The sequence below is a fragment of the Camelus bactrianus genome, chromosome 3 (assembly GCF_048773025.1).
Source record: "Camelus bactrianus isolate YW-2024 breed Bactrian camel chromosome 3, ASM4877302v1, whole genome shotgun sequence".
Lineage (NCBI taxonomy): Eukaryota > Metazoa > Chordata > Mammalia > Artiodactyla > Camelidae > Camelus > Camelus bactrianus.
In genome coordinates, this window is record NC_133541.1 from 101,165,358 (window position 1) to 101,182,576 (window position 17,219).

General features: G+C 37.7%; 1 protein-coding gene across 1 annotated transcript in view; it reads left to right on the forward strand.

The window, feature by feature from the left end:
• NDFIP1 (Nedd4 family interacting protein 1) overlaps positions 1-17,219 on the forward strand; it is a 45,866-nt gene that overhangs the window by 26,703 nt on the left and 1,944 nt on the right. The window contains exons 2-7 of the mRNA XM_074360858.1: positions 408-495; positions 2,851-2,981; positions 6,192-6,279; positions 7,222-7,346; positions 9,204-9,270; positions 12,135-12,240. Coding sequence (XP_074216959.1) covers positions 408-495; positions 2,851-2,981; positions 6,192-6,279; positions 7,222-7,346; positions 9,204-9,270; positions 12,135-12,238 — 603 coding nt within the window. The 3' untranslated portion in view covers positions 12,239-12,240. The remainder of the gene's footprint in view (positions 1-407; positions 496-2,850; positions 2,982-6,191; positions 6,280-7,221; positions 7,347-9,203; positions 9,271-12,134; positions 12,241-17,219) is intronic.

The following is a 17,219-nucleotide window of genomic DNA, read 5'->3' on the forward strand; positions in this document are numbered from 1 at the left end:
CATGTTCGTCTTCCGAAACCAAAGTATGTGATTCATAGGATTTGTTAAATTTAGCTTTTTTCATGCAGCAGTACAGCATAACTGTTCAAGTCATCGCATTTTCTTTATTTTCATTTTTGTGATTGCTTAGTAGTCCTTTGTGATGTGAACTGTAATTTATTTAATAAGTCTGCTATGATTGGTATTTAGATTGCTCTTAATTTTTTGCTGCAATAACATTTATATCTTCCTTTTTTGCCTCTGTCAGATTATTTCCCTAGGATAAATTCCTGGGAGTAGAATACTTTGTAAAGGATTTGCACATTTTAAGGCTTTTGAAACATATTTCCAAGTAGCTATCCCTGTTTTCAGGTTCTCCTTTGTCAAATTGGCTTTATGCTTGCATTAAAATATAAACATTTTTTTAGCTGCAGAATGAAGAGGAGTCTGGAGAGCCGCAGCAGGCTGCGGGGGATGCTCCTCCACCTTACAGCAGCATCTCTGCAGAGAGTGCAGGTAGGTGACAGCATGAGGGGCTGCTGAGCTCTTGAGATGCATTGGCCAGAAGCTTTTGTCTAGTGTGGCTATGTTGGTGTTTGCTTCAGCTTTCCTTGAGAAGTCTTTGACATTATTTTTGGTTTGTAGCCTGAAGTGAAAAAAATTCATGTTACTGTTCTGAAAAACAGATAAAACCCTGTTCCAATGTGGCTTTTTTATGGAACTCCATTGCTTTCCAAGAGACTCTTAATATAAAGGAAGTAAGAGTTCAGGAACCATATGGTCACCTGATTCGGGTTTTTTGCGGGGGAGGTACTTTTACTCATTAGCGGTTTTGCTCTTTGATTCTAGTACCTATGACCTAGAATATAGTATGTTAGATTCCTTCTATGCTAATAAATTCTTCATTAAAAAACCTAGAAGTCTCCCAACTCTTTCATTCTGTTCCTCATAGTTTAAACCCTCCTTAATTAACCTTTTGTCTTCCCACTTTATGCCAGATTATCTTTTTAATTTTTACATACGTATGTGGAAGGTATGGGGGAGAAGAAAGAAAATTGCAGTAGTTTAGGACTTTGGGTAATTAGATCTTTGTGATAACCAGTCTGCTTTAATTGCTGAAAATTGACCAGTTTTGATGGAACTTCTTCCATACTCTAAAACAGAACTGTGGTAGAGTGGCAAGTATGTGCCTGATGGTTAGAAATAGAATGGTGCACGCATGTTGGTAGGGGGGAAAAGGTGCAAATCACTATTTTGTATACTCACTTTACCTGTTTTAATTTGTGGTATATAAATTTGAACAGTATAACAAATATATTGGATTTTTTTTTGTTTTGAATGTACTAAATAAATTAGAAAAGATTGTCATTAAACTATTCATGGAAACTTAAAATTGTATGAGGTGTCTGTATTGATGGATACCATTTTTAAAAAGAATCCTTTTAAATAGAGAAATGAAAATGTTCTTGATTTCCCTCAATTTAAGGTAGTAGATATCAGTTTTATTCATGTATTCAGAGTTACTATGGCTGTGGGCTAATTCAGATTGTACCCTTCAATTTGTAATATGACTTAATAGTATGATTTGATTAAAAGTAAAAAGAAAATTTAAAGGCAATTATATATATTCAGTGTTCTGTATTATACATGGATGCATATATATGTATACATATGTATGTATGTAAAGTAGCTATTTTGACAGAGAAAAATAAGTTTCTTGAATTCAATTAAGTGGCAGCTTTAGTTTCCATAATATATTTTCCTAATTTTCTTCTAAAAGCTTTGATATTTTATTTTTCTGATTTAGATAGATCTGCATTCCATCTGGAATTTTTTCTATATAGTGTGAGGTAGTGGTCAAGATTGTTTTTACATATAGATACTCATTTGATCCCATACCATCCATTGAAAAGACCATTAACTATGGTATTTGCTCTAGATTTTTCATAGAGATGTGTGTTAAGATTAAGGAATAATAGTATTTTTATTCCTAATTTGCTAAATGTTTTTGTTATTAGTAGGTATTGAATTTTATCGAATGTTTTTTCTGTCCATGTGAAGACAGTAGAATTTTTCTCCTTCTTTCTGTTAATGAAGTGAATTCTGTTGATTGATAATTTCAATAATATACTACAGTAAAATTGGAAATTAATTACAATTAACAAAAGAGGAGAAAAGAAAAATGTTAATATTGATCAACTATAGGAATTTTTCAAAATTCCTAAGCTTTTAAAAAAATTGTGTAGAAAATTAATCCATTTGTAAGTAGATCTTTTCTAATAATGCATATTGAATCTTTTGTAATAGACGTTAATGAGAATGAAGATGCAACATTAAAAAGGAGTGCAAGATTTAACACAAATAAATAATGGATCTGTAACTGAATTAGTTACATTAGGCATGTCATAGAAAACAGTACATGTAAAAATAATGTGAAAGAGTCAAAGTGCCAAAATCTGTGAGAAATGAATTTTAAATTTTTTTAAAGTTTATTTTCATGTTTATAAATGGGAGGAAACCATGGTACAGATTTATACAGACAGGTCAAGTATTTTTAGCTTAAATTTTTCCTTTATGCCATTATTAATATTAAATGCTTTTTGTGAACACACCACATAACAGCCAGAAAAAGTGTTCAAAAGCACTTGGAAGGGAGGGCAAAGTGAGCCTGGAATTTAAATAATTGAAAAGAGGATAAATTTAAAAATTGTTCCCAGTCTTATACTCATCTTTAAACATCATTTGATTCAGTTATTCTGTCTGTACTGTTAGAGAAATGGCTGGTTTTTATTTGCCAGAGTTTGCAGAAATCTTCTTTTCCTTCATTTCAGCTAATCATCAGATAATTGTGATTTCCTTTTTATTCTGCAGCATATTTTGACTACAAAGATGAGTCTGGGTTTCCAAAGCCTCCCTCTTACAATGTGGCTACCACACTGCCCAGTTATGATGAAGCCGAGAGAACCAAAACTGAAGCTACTATCCCTTTGGTTCCTGGAAGAGTAAGTCCAGCTTACCATGTTACAGGGTGCTGGTTTATGAGAATTAAGTCCTTTTCATTATCTCCTTTTTGATATATTACTTTGATAAAATTGATTAGTAAAAGTATAGCTAATTTTAAAAAGCAAGTACATTTTCTTTTGGAATAATAAACTCTTTTCCTCAAAATGATGAGGTAAAAGGTATAGATGAGCAGAAAAATCACTAGTCAAGCCAGCTCATCTTTCCTCTACCTCTACTACCACAACTTTCTCAAGTCTTCTGGCATGGCTGAAATGTCTTGGAACAGGAGCTGATTTAGGAAATACACCAACTTCGTCTTGATTCTGCACACTTAATATTTTGGTGTAAGGTAGATAACCACTGTGGAGTCTATGAAGAGCAAAAGTGGAACTTCATAGAATTAACTCAGAAGGGCTCTAACAATCATCTAGATGAACCCCATGCCACCAGCAGTCCAGATCATGCCATCTGTGTAGGCCAAGTGAATTCAGTGAATTCCCATCTGGTCTGATGTTGATTCATGGGAGTGGTGGTGGGGTGTGATGAAAGCCAGTGGAGAGTTTTGGACACTCTTGGTTCATGATGTCAGACCTGTAAGTAATACAGTTGTGGGTTTCATAAATACTCATCCAGGTTGACGTTATGGAGGGAAGGCCTTAGGCCAGATATTGGAATAATGGGAAGCAGGATCCAGTACCCAGGAATGTGGAGCAATCAGGGTTCCAAACTCTAGTCCTGGCAGGAAATGAGTGAAATATAATAACAGGAACAGAAGCTTAGTCTGGGCAGTGCAGTGACACAAGCCCCAGAAGTTCAGGCCTTAGGATAGTGGACTGTTTGCAGATCCCATCTACTGTGAGGGGTAAAACTCCTAAACCACTACTTGGCAGAAGTAACAGTTTATAAGTCCAGTCTAGGCTGATTCTATATGGTGACATGCATTCACTTCTTGGAGGTGCTAGGGAGAAACTAAGAACCCTCATGCAGCTCATTGTCTGAAGACAAAACAGTCTTAATATAATTGCCATGTATTGGAAGCAAACAACATGCTTGATACTGTGCTTGGTGCTTATATGTATTTTATATATTGTTTCCGTTCCTCGCAATAACCTTGCAAGGTAGAGATTATATTATCTCCATTTTACAGATACAAAAATTGGGGCCCAGAGAGATTAAGTAATTTGCCCAAAGTCATACAGCTAATAAGTAACATGGGCGAGTCAAACCCAGATATTCTAGACTCTGAATTCCTTATATATGTTCTGTAGACCTGTTGGATTATAGTAACTCTTTCATGGAAATAGACCAGATTAGCTCTAATTAATCACAGATCTCTTTAGAATACTTTTATAAGTGTACATATTTAAGAACTTCTTAAAGGCTTCTGTTATTCAGGAAACATATATCAAAAACATTTTTATATGATGTGCTATGTATTTTGCAGTGGATAGGTAGAAGACTTTGTATAAGGCAATGCTTCTGCCATACAAGAGGTAAAAGTCCAGCTGGGGAAAAGGCCACAAGTACCCATGGTCTAAGCAGCAGCACAAGAACAGTAAGCGTTAAGAACTGTGACTTTAACCTTGTGGTCATGGGGAATTGGGCCCCCAGATTTTGATGGATAAGTACATTCCAGAGGAAAAAGCTTAGAAAGCAGATGGTGAATTCAGCCAGGTGCAGGGCAGGTACTGTGGATGTAGTAATTGGTTTTGCTTGATCAAGAGTTTGTAACCAAGGTGGGAGGGTATAGCTCAGTGGTAGAGCGCACGCTTGGCATGCATGAGGTCCTGGGTTCAATCCCCAGTACATTATTTAAAATAAATAAGGAAATAAACCTAATTACCTCCCTCTGCCCTGCCCCAAAAAAGAGTTTGTAACCAGAACTGTATGTAAGTTGTAGAATCTTCTGAATCTAGGCTGAGGCGTTCAGACGTACATATAGGTCATGCAGAATCCTTCACAGTTTTTAAGCAGGGGTATAATAAAACAACAAGTACGGTGTTTTTGAAACATTGACCTGGCAGCAATTTGTAGGAGGAATCCCGGTAGTAGAGATACCAAGGACAGAAAGAACAGAAGGCATTTGCAGTATTACTGGACATTACTTCCATTTATTTTTGTAGTATATCTTTGAGTAGTTATGCAAAAAACAGAATCACTTTATAATTTGGCAAAGCCATTTATCCTGCTGATATGAATTCAGAATACTAGGTATTTCATATTTCCGAAAATAGAAAACAAACACATTCTTGTAAAAATTTCACACAATAGAGGACATGTGTTCAGTTGGATGGAAGTAACACTGACACTTCACTTTCTCTAGTTCCCATTCCCCAGGGGAACCAGGTAACAACTTGTTATGGATTTCCCAGTCCCTTTTCTGTGTAGGGCAAGTTTTAGTTGTCCATAAAGTTTTGTTTTTTATTTTTCATTTGAGAAACCCTCATTGGATTGTGTACAAGTCAACCACTTTTACTTTTAAGCATAGAATCATTTATTTTTCAGTATCTCAGCACATCCTACAATTAATTGAAAAGATAAACTACATGTTGGTGTCAGTGTTGGTCAGGATCATGTTCCTTCTAGACTTGTAACACTGTATTTTCAACTTAGGATGAAAAGGATCCTATCTGCCAATAAGATTGGAAGTGAGGTTTTTCAGACCTGTCTACCAATGTAAACAGATAGTTGTGGAGTTAAGCAGTATGCACCCCTGTCAGACCCTTCATGTATGGTGACGCTGTCTTCTCCCACGGCCCCCAAGTCAGTCTCAGAGCGCACTTGAGCCTGTCAGTGGTATCTCCTTAATAGGCCCTGAATTACTGATATTCTAGAATTTAAGCCAAAGGTATAGGAACATTTTCTCCTTTTTCCTTAGATACATATAAAAAAGAAAGAGTGAACAGTTCTTTGTGAACTTTATAATTTTTGAAGTGTTTTGTTAAAGAACTTGGGTTATAAAATGAAAAGTGCTTTCATGCAGAAAACTATGGGAACAGAAGATTTGTTTTTTCTCTAATTATTATCTTTTACTTATAAGACAAAACGATAACTTTAACACGTACTGAGACTTGCTTACAGTTTTGAATTGAGCCAAAGCAGAACATTTTCTCCTCGGTACTCACTTTTGTCCCTTTCTCTTTTCTTGATATCTTTCTTTGCCTTGAAATAATTCGTTGTGAATTCACCTTATTTTTCTTTTCATTTAGGATGAGGATTTTGTGGGTCGGGATGATTTTGATGATCCTGACCAGATGAGGATAGGAAACGATGGGATTTTCATGTTAACTTTTTTCAGTAAGTATATACACACAGCAGAGCTGCTTCCCACAAACAGGAGCGCTTTGCATTATGGGTGAATCTGACTGAATTAAAAGGACTAGTTGAACTAATATGTTAATACACTATATTTATTTGATGCCTTTTTCTGATCTCTGAACTGAGATGTTCAGAGCTTAGTACACTTTTATCTTAATATCCTTTTTCTTTGTCTTCTGTTTCTGTGAATATCTATGGAAAATATAATTAAAGCAGTTATGAGGATGCTACATTTTTCCATGAGCTAAGCTTCGTCTTTTGGATCTGCAGGGCCCCTTAGCATTCCTCCTACTTGTTCCTGACCTGTAGGCTAGGAATCAAATGCCTTTGTCTGATGAATTTTGTTTTGCAAGCTGTTTTCTAACACATCAAAGTCAATCCAGTTTTTTCCCCCTTGAAGTTATTTTGCATTTATCTTTCCATATGCTGGACTTGGAAGTGAGCAACCGTTTCTTTTATTTGCTGTATAAAAAAGATAAGAAGGAAATGCAGAGCTTTTAGAGGTGACATGTTACATAAGCTGTTAAAATTCATAGAAGCGGGTGGGTGAATGACCTGAATCATATTATTTGGGGGCACTGATTTAATGTTAAATAATGTTTATTTGATGTATGAAGATGTAACATGCAGTAGAGGGCACAAGTTGTAAGCATGCAGTTTGGTGATACTAACTCATTTTTGAAAGTGACTACTGGTAGATGTAGTGGTACAACACCTGATATTCAGAGACTGTGTTTTTTTGTTTGCTTTTGGAGGAAAACTGAGGGTGGATGTTTTGGGGAAGTGGGATAAGGGTTGTGGAGCGTGGGCTAGGCTCTTACATCCCTGGGAAAGCCACTGAAGCAAAAGCAAGTGCAGGGCACTCTTGCTCCTTGGGCAGCAGTACACGTCTGACATCTTTTGTTCTCTCTGCTCTTGCAGTGGCATTCCTCTTTAACTGGATTGGGTTTTTCCTGTCTTTTTGCCTGACCACTTCAGCCGCAGGAAGGTATGGGGCCATTTCAGGATTTGGTCTCTCTCTGATCAAGTGGATCCTGATTGTCAGGGTAAGTTGTACACTAGCAAAGATAGAGTCTGTAGAGAAGGAAGAAGTAGAACAATTTTTAATGTTCTATTTTTTTTCATTTGCTTTTTGGGAATTATCTCAGCATTTAAAATGATTTTTTGGTTTGTCTTTGTTCTGGTTTCATGAAATTGAACCTAAATCAGCTGCAGCTGGTACATGCACACAAGTTTTGTAGTCACATCTAATGAATGTTGGTGGTCTGAGGGCATCTATTATGCAGGTTGTTCACCAGCTGCTTTCTCTGTTTTAAATGTTTATAATATGATAATACATGTATTCTGAAATTAGTTGTTTTTGTAATAAAAGGAAGGTTATCACCTCTCTGGTAGCTAATCAAAAGCACATGTTCTTTTTATTAATGCTACTGAAATTTTAGTCTCTCTTTTCTCCTTCCCTGTCTTCTTTTCTCCCTCCTTCCTCTCTTCCTTCCAGGACTGGTTATCAGTAGCATCATTGGTTATGCCAGAATGCTTGGAGAGCCAAAACTGTTTAACAAGCCCTACTTTGTTAGGGGCCCAGTGCTTTGCGAGTTACCAGTTAGTTAGAATCGCGTGAAGTAAGTTAATGTTGTAGATGATCTAGTCTCTTAAGGTGTCCTCTGATTTCAGTTAAGTTTACTGCTATTGTTAACTTTATAGATAAAACCAATATATGTATCATAAACTGGCATTATTAGCTAATTAATGGATGTTCACTGACCACAGGAGTTTTTTTTAAATTCTTTATTTTAAAGCAGTTGTTAACATTGTTAGGATTCCAAGTTCCTTTGAGAATCTGTTAAAAGTTACAGGCTTTTCTCCAAGACAGCTAGTGTACACTCACCTAAAACATGGACTTCAGGTTACGGCCTCAAGCCCTAAGGAGGTTCTTCATTCCTTGTTTTATTAATAAATACTGTATTTTAATGTCCAAACTGTGTTAAAGCCTCCAATAGAAAACAAAATAAAATTAGTTACCAGTCTTTATTTTTACTAAATTTTAAAGTGAAATTTTTAGCTGAATTGAATGAATCAGCTTATATCGGTTAGGATGGCTTTGTGAGCAAACCTGGTTCAAAATGGCTTAGGAAACAATGGGGAAGTGTTATTTCCAGTGAAAATACATTCTGACCCGGAGGTTAGTTAAGTGTTTCAGTGACATCATCAGGGACAGCTCACATTTCTGCTCTGCATGTTGGTGTGGCTGTTCCTCCCTCAGGGCTAAGATGGTGATGGCAGTTATAGGCATCACATCGGAAGCAATAGCGTTCAGCAGCAGAAGAGCTATTTCTTCTCCTCTTTTTCTTTTTAAAAGCAAGGAACCCTTCTCAGGAACCCTCAGTTCCCATTGGCTAGAGTAACATCACGTGCTAGTCCCAGGCAAAGCAGTGCAGTGATCATGATGTACGTGAGAAAGCATCCAAGGTCAGGGCGTGGCTGGAGGAGTAGGAACAAAATCAGGGTTCATTAGAAAGAAGCCAAATAGTTGTTTTGAGTACTGGGCAAGCAAAATAAAAGTATCAAGACATATTTCTAGATGAGAGAAAAACGTGGAGGGAAAAAAGATTTTGAAAAAGAAAACAAGTTTAAGTGCCTTCAAAACAAGGAGTATATAAAGCCTGAAAGCTGTCGTATTTCAAGATTGCTTTTTCATGAAAGGAAATATATTGCATACATCATACTCACTTCAAATCAGTACTATGTAAAATACTTTACCTAACATTTTAGAAATTTTTGTAAGCTCTAAATGAACAGCATTAGTATACAAAATAAAATCTTTAGTGTTTTGTAAATTCTTAAGTTAAAATGTGAAATTGTGTCTGTTGAGCTGCCCTAAAATATTTTGCTTTGTTTTTCAGTTTTCCACCTATTTCCCTGGATATTTTGATGGTCAGTACTGGCTCTGGTGGGTGTTCCTGGTTTTAGGTAAGTGCTTTTAATAAAGACAAGAGAAAAGATTATGTTAAACTGTAGAAGTAAAATTACTTTCAGTAAACCCTCATCTCACCTCCTACATAGTAATATATCCATCGGCAGTAATAAATACTATTTTTAAAATATTTCAAAGATTAGGCTGCTGTCACAATCAGAGTAACATGCATGTTCATAAAACATCTCAGTGGTGGTAGATTTTTCCTAACACACTTATCTACACTCTCACCTTCCCCATGTGACCAGGGGGATGATGCACTGTTAAGATGACTTTATAGTCTGTAGATTTTTTTTTCCTCTTGTGAGCTGTTGCCATAAAGGGTTCACAAACCCATCCCCAGATTGCTTACAGATATATTGTAACCAGTTGAACTACTCCTGAATGTATGTGGCCTATCTTCAGCTGAATCTGTCAGTAGAAAACAGAAAATGTATAGCCTTGCTAGATGTAACTTCTGGAAGAACCGCCATTGGGTTTCCAGAATTCTTTAGTTCACTACTGGTGAGAATAAGAAGTATTTTGTAATGGGAGGAAGGAATTTTTTTTATTTTAATATACTATCCACTTCAGATTGTTGGTCTTAAGATTATCCTTTTTACTCTAAATTTTTAATTTTTATTTAAAGTTTTTTTTCTAAGGCATCTTAAGGCAAAGAAATGAACATTGTGGTGAATACTATTAGCTTCTTCATTCTTTGTAGGGAAAAATGTGTATGATACAATAACAGACCACCATCACTGCTGTTATTTCTCTAAAACAATAGGGCTATCCTGTAGCAGTTAAAGGTGGTATAATTGCTTCACTCTGCTACTATGACATCATTTTCTCCTATCCTAACATTTCTCCTACTTCAGGCCTTTTTGTTGTCTCCTTGATTAAGATCCTTGGTGCCAGGGCTGCTGTTGGGTCTGGCCAACACAGTGTAACACCTATGCCCAGCAGTTGCTTAATATGTTCAGGACCTATCTGCTTTGCCTAGGGTAGCAGAGCCATGCATTACTGACCTTAAATTTTATTTAGAAAATACAAGCCATTCATGACGCCACACCCCACCTCCTTAGTAGCACCATCTACTCTCCTATCAGTCATTGGCCTTCCAAGGAAAGAGAAATAGTGCTTTTTACCTCCTCCCTTGATTATTGAGAAGCCTAATAATAAAAAAAACCTACAGGAGAGTTACTTTAGAAGAATAGTTCCTTGGCTTGCTTATTTTCTAAACTGTATCTTTAAGAGAAAGTCTGACTCCTCATCTTCCCCCAAGCCTAAAATCCAAGTGAATTCTGAATGGACCAAAGAAGAGTCATTAAGCATAATTTTAGGTTGATTGTTGACTGCATAGATACTTAACAGAAATATAATGGACTGGTTTCCCTTCATGTATTAAAGTTTCATATGAGATGAATATGTAACACTTCGTAATTGATTATTCTTGCTATCTTACTGCTTACTGGTAAGCAAAAAATGGTGAGACTTTGGATGTACCTTAGTGCATTTGGATTCAGTGTTTGGGTCATTTTTTAAGAGAACCTTTTTTTTTTTTTTTTTTTTTTTTTGAGTTTTTCCTACAAAGACCGTGTTTACATAAAGCTCTCAAGCTGGCAGCTCATGAGCTCCATCTAGCCTGTAGTTGCGGTTTGTATGTTTCACAGCTATTTTCAGAAGTCTTTTTTTTAATTAGTTGTCATTGTATAAAAATCAGTAATTTTTATATAAAATGTCTGAAGTTTTAAGCTTTTCTTAAAAATTGGATTAGCTAGCAAAACTGACCTAAGTTCCCACGTGGCACCCATCCTTTGACTGGAGTGAGGTTGTAGCTGTACCATCCACAAAAGTTACGTGCTCTTATGGCTTGTATCACTAGGATCCCTTCACTCAGCATTTGAGGGGGTGACCCCTGCTCTTTAAATCACTTGTTGATTTTGGTGCCAAACAGAATGCTGTACGCCATGCTCAGCCCTGATAACTTCGTTCCTGCCAAAAATCATTTCTGTCTGAGTACAAAGAGTTTTCCACGACTTGAGTATATTTTTAAATGTATCCAAAAGAAAGTGGTTGCCTGGAGCTGGGGAGATGAGAGGAGGGAGCAGGAAATGGGGAGGGACTGCTTAATGGGTAGACATATTTTTAGGGACGATAAAAAAGTTCTAAAATTAGATTATAGTTTTAATTATTCGGAATGCCAGTGAATTGTATACATTAAACGGGTCAACTTTATGGTATGTAAATTATATCTCCATAAAGGGGTTAAATGTCTAAGACTGAGGGACCATCTCTTCAGGAGGAGGGCCAGGAATATGTGAGCTACCCTTGGAGGGGGCTCCTCAGCTTGCTTCCCTGCTGACGCTGAAATTAAGAATAGAGTATAGACTATGAGAATTGTTGTAAAGGGGAGCCTGACATCTAGTGGACAACATTATGTACTGTCGTCAGAAAAAAAAGCCTGTGACAAGAAAGGATGAAATTTTTATTTGAGAAAAACACAGTTTATAACCTCTCTGTGTTTAGAGTGAATTATCTTGGAATACTTTTTGGAGCTCAGAAGGTAGGTTTTGATAATGTTTCTCAGTGATGCTTCCAAATGTAAACGTTTGGCCACATCTTAGTTTTTGTTTCTGTTTTAAACCAATTAGATTCTGACTGTGCAAAAGAGGCTTTTATTTGGCTCTTGAGATTATGTGTTCTCATTGAGAAATGGGAAATTTGGTGTGGAAATCCTTTGGAAATTTTAGAGGAAACTGTGTTTTGATACCTTTTAGCAGAAAAATGATGAAGTATTGCTATCAGGAGGGATATTTCTGGGGAGCAGACTTAGTATGGAAATTATAAATTCATTCTTGACTTTTCTTTTTTAAATTAGGCTTTCTCCTGTTTCTCAGAGGATTTATCAATTATGCGAAAGTTCGGAAGATGCCAGATACCTTCTCAAATCTCCCCAGGACCAGAGTTCTCTTTATTTATTAAAGGTATTAAAGAAAAAAACTTTATTCTAGTGCCAGTGTAATCATGTGTTGTTACGTTGCAGATTATTCGTCAGGTTTAGAGTAGAGAATACACCTTGTGGTGGGGAATGAAGAGAAGGTACGGAAGCTACTTGGTAGTTTCTAGTTTAGTGAGGGGTGTTTCTGTGGAAAAAAGCTATGGAAAAAGGCGCATTAGAAAAACTGCCATAGGAGAAAACATGCTCTCATGTTCTGACAATGCCCAAGAGGCGTGACTTGGGACTCAGGTCCCTAAATCTTTGAGCTGTGAATCCTGAAGCCACTGCTGCGGTTGTACCAGTTCCAGAGGAAGAATTGAGAAGGAGCCCTTGAGGCCTAATCACACAGCTCAGTTATATAGGGTCCCTAAGCCCCAGAGCTGGGAGAGACCAGCAGTACTTCAGGAACCCCTTTTGCCTGGCTATTTATTGACCAGCCCACAAAGGCTTCCATGTCTTAGAATTAGTCAGGGAGTCTTCCTGCTGCCTTTCTTCAGGCGCACAGCCTCATGTTACCACTCTGGTGGGAAGGTCAAACCCAAGGAGGGGAAAGGGAGAAAAGGGTCTTTTCTCCTGCCTAGAACAGGAGGACTAAGCCTGCCAAGGCTCTTCTTTGATTGACATGTGGTTTTCCCCAGAGGCTGACTCCATCTCATATCAGTAGCTGCAAAAAGGAAGAGATAGGGAATCTTGGGAAAGAGAGGCCTCTGGTAGCAAGATCTAATGGGCTTTCTTGGAATTGACTCTGTTCCTTAAGACTGTTGAGGATAGGTGGGTCCTGGAGCACACCTAGGGGCCAGGCTGGTTGACTGCCTCAGACAAGGTTCTGTAAAGTTGTAGCCCTTGAGATAAACCTTAATTGACAGAAAGTATAAATGAGAGTGCAAAATGTAGGGTAGGGAAGAATTTGAGAATCACTGGAGGCAAAGTGTTGAGGAGAAATAGAGACAGGAAAATATGGAGCTGGCTCAAGGGACAGCAGTTTGATTGTAGCATTAAGAAGTGTGGAAGGTGAAGGCTGGAAGGCCAGGCTGAGACAGTGGTGAGCGCTGAGCCCGTCTGCCGTGGAGCCGCAGAACTGAGAGCAGCCCTTTAAACGCAGGGATGTGTCGGCTCAACACAAGGCTAGCCCCGTGGGTGTCAGTTTGCTCTGTATTTGCTGTTGGGTTATCACAGTTTATCTAGATAATTAGATGCGAAGAGGTCTCAATTTTGAAGATTTGTGGTGGTCTTAGGACGCAGAGTAGAGTTCTCAGTTTTGAAGATTCATTGTGGTCTCGGGATACACGCTTCTAGAGAAGAAAGTATCTCCCATGTTTAATTTGGCAGGTGGTGAGACAGCATTGAAAGTTTTTAAGCAGCAGAATATTATGTGAGAACTTCCTAAATGAAATAAATTTTTTTTCAAGTATGGTGTTACAGTAATAACTAACATTTGTCAACTTTTCCATATATCAGGTACCGCGTTAAGCACTTTACATGTATAATTAAATGTACCTACATAAGTAACAGAAGGTTACAGTGACTGATAAGCCCAGATACACGTGTGATAGAGTACGTTCATAAAGCATTTCTTATAAAAGTTAAAGTTTACAAAGAACTTAGGCTTCTTTTGGTGAAAGTCAGTTTCTTCAAAGGAGTATGTACTTTTATTTGAGAGAAAATTTTAGTGTCGCTTGTGTTTATGACTTTGTTTTCAAAGAAAGGGCATTTCTGGGGGGAGGGGAATGTTTTATTGCATATTTAAAATGTGATGAGTGGTATGCTCTGATTCTGAATTCAGTTACACAGTCTGGGTACAGATGGATGTTGACACCACTGGCCTATGCCCTTATGCCTGTAGTGTCTTTGTTTGTGTCTAGGACGTCTTAATTTAAGAGGCTTGTCAGATGTTTTATGTGGTTTTATGCAATTACCATTGTCTTCTTTTTTCTTTGCTCTACATGCCTGATTATAATTTATAGTTACTTCCAAGCTTTTTAAAGTCTTACCGCCTGTAGATTTAAAAGGCAATTCTTGAGGTCACCACAGTTCTCCTTATGATGAGTGCTTGAAATAAACTACAGATGTCCACCAATCCACTGGTGACCGAAATATCCTGAGGGGACAGATTCTCCTTCTTCCCCCTTTCTTTTTCTTCAAATAACAGATTCTGTAGGTCTAGTCTGATGGTGGCTTTGAACTTCTAAGTGGACTGAGACCACACCTCTTTCTGTTCTCTTCCTTCTTCAGTTAGAAGGAGATTCAGGTTTTATTAGGGGCGCAAACATTATTCACCTTGCTTCTAAAACATGACAGGTTGACATGACAATGAAGGTTGAGAGAGAGACTGAACTCAGCTTTCCTGTATGGTTAGGGACTTCATTGAGGGTTTTTCGGTTTATAAAATTTGTTGTTATTGTTTTGATCTTCTAAAATTTCTGAAATGTTTTATGGGTATATCCTAAATGTAAAACAAAGCACGTTTAGGATTACGATTTGCAGCAGGCTTCCCTTAGTGAGTAGTAATGCTGTTGGAGCTGTGAGGGGGGTGACAGGTCTGCTGCTCTCGAAGCTTCGTAGTGCTTCAGGGGTTGTCAGAGACTTAGGGGCGCGTGGGCGCCCTCCGCTGGAGGGCGTAGTAGAGTTTCTTTGCTTTCCTGTCTGTCTTTGCTATTCTAGTTGATTTGGAGTTGTTCCTGGCATGCCCAGAGGATTCAGAGCTCTAAATTAAGGGTTTGGGGACTTGGAGCAGCATTTAGAATTGTAATGACTTCCTTACTAATTTTCAGTATCCCCAGAGGGGACCTGAAAAGCCCTCGTATCCTGTGGGACTGAATTTCCTTTGTCCGTTGACAGGGGTGAAAACTGTCCATTCAGATCCGAAAGTAGAATATTTTCTTTCTGTACTTCAGAGGAAATTTAGTTTAATTTAGTTTGCAGATGTCCTAGAAAACCATCATGTAAGGTATGCAGATTTTCTTTTCTTTCATTGAGACTTCATACTTTCTTTAATGGAGATCCCACTAGTTAAAAGTTAGCTGTGGGCTTATTTTTTGCTGGAAAGACACAGGTAGGGAATTTCTAAAAGTACTTTGCCGCAGAGAAAAATAATTCAATCCCCATGCTAAGATCTGGCATTGCCCCCAATATAGTATATGAACACACACACACACACACACACACCTTGAAATGACCTCAAAAGGCCTCTTTCTAAAGCCAAAGTAGATGTTACAAAAGCTGAACACTAAACTCATGTACTGCTGCCATAGGGGCAGCTCTCAGGTTCCCGTTAGAGCTCATTTAGGCTTATAAAGGAAATCTGGTTTCCTCCCTCGTGGCAAGAAGAGCCAGAAGGAAGTGCTACTAGCGTTGGGCACAGTGGCAGCAGGAAGCGAGTGACTGCCTGTGAGGAGGCAGAAAACACAAAATGTTCCTTCTGCGTTGTTAACAAGAAACAGATACCTTTTAGAAACATCTTTATCTGAAATGGTCAAGAAATGTAAAGTGTTATACTTTTTTAAATTTACCAGTTAACTAGAAAATAAATTTTTTATGGGGTACCACTTCCTCTGATGCCTCCAGCTAATTGAGGAGTTGGCTGTCGTAGTGTACGGTTACTTACAGTCACACAGGTAACTGTTTTCTAACTCTGCTCCAGAAGCACTTGTATATGTGAAGCATAACATTTTAAATTTGTTCTTTTAACCACATCTGAGATAGGAGGAAAGAAAGTTTGTAATCCTTGGTGGCATTGATGAGATAGGGCCCTTTGTAATTGTGATCACTGTGACCGGTGAGCTGTACCTGTCAGGCATCACATATCTTAACTCTTTCCCATATGATGATAAATGCTTTCCTTTTTTCCTTTCTGTAATCTTCTCCTTCCTCCTTAATACCTCTCTTACTTTATTAAAGGAAATTCCTCTCAAGTTAGTTTGATTTGTTGGACTGTATTGTAAAGTAGCAAGACAGTAGAAAATGTTTCCAGTGGAATTTTTACTTAAAAAAAAATGAGTATCCAAGAAGAAATTGTTGTCTTCCTCTTGAAATTAAATGATCTGTAGGCTGTTGGATTCCTTTCATTTCTGAAGTGATCTAATCTGAAGTTCAGTAATGATATCCACAGTCCCTAAAACCTGTCTCTTCTCCAGTTTGCACTCTGTCATTGTTTTTGTAACAGCTTGTAAGTCAAGTTGATCTGAACAGGCCTCTGAGTCTTAGAGAGCAGTGAGTGCCAGTCTTTGTCATTTGGAGTTTGTATGGTGATTGAGATCACCCAGTAGTAACCTGTCTAGGTCCTCTTCATGGATTTTCAATGTTTGTTGGGTGGCTCTGCCTTTGAGGGATCTGTTAAAGCTAGTTTACCTGTGTGGAAGCAGCGTGAACTAAGGAAAGTGGCCAGGTAGTTATCTGGATTGTATCTCATGTTCTTGCAAAACTAGCGTTTTGACCTAGTAGTAATTATTACATCAGTTTTCATCTATTAATGGAAACTGATAAAACTGAATTTACTCAGGTTTGTAATGAGTCTAGATAGCCTTATTGCAAAAATCTCTATTTGACATCTGTCTGCCAATTTTCTTTTTGCTTCTACTTGGCCTTCAGGGTTCCTTATATCCTAGTGTCATTGTTCCTGCACATTCTCAAGTGTCTAAAGGACCATTGCTCTTATGTCAGTGTCACTGGTTTACTTCAAAAGACCAACTGAATTTGGGGAAAATATTAACAGTTCAAAAAGAATATGTTGATTTCCTCCAATGTTGTAGCTTCTCTGCATCTTGTCAGCCTTTTAAAGATTTATACAGTAGTCTAATCAGAAAAGGGCTGCTTGTGGCCTTTGGAGTGATTTGGAAAGATGGAAAAGTGAGCTGAGGGCCTATGTATGAGCCCATCCAGCTGTCACTTGGTGCAGTGTTGTTGTTGTTTTTGGGGGGCTGGTAATTAGGTTTATTTATTTATTCTTAGAGGAGGTACTGGGGATTG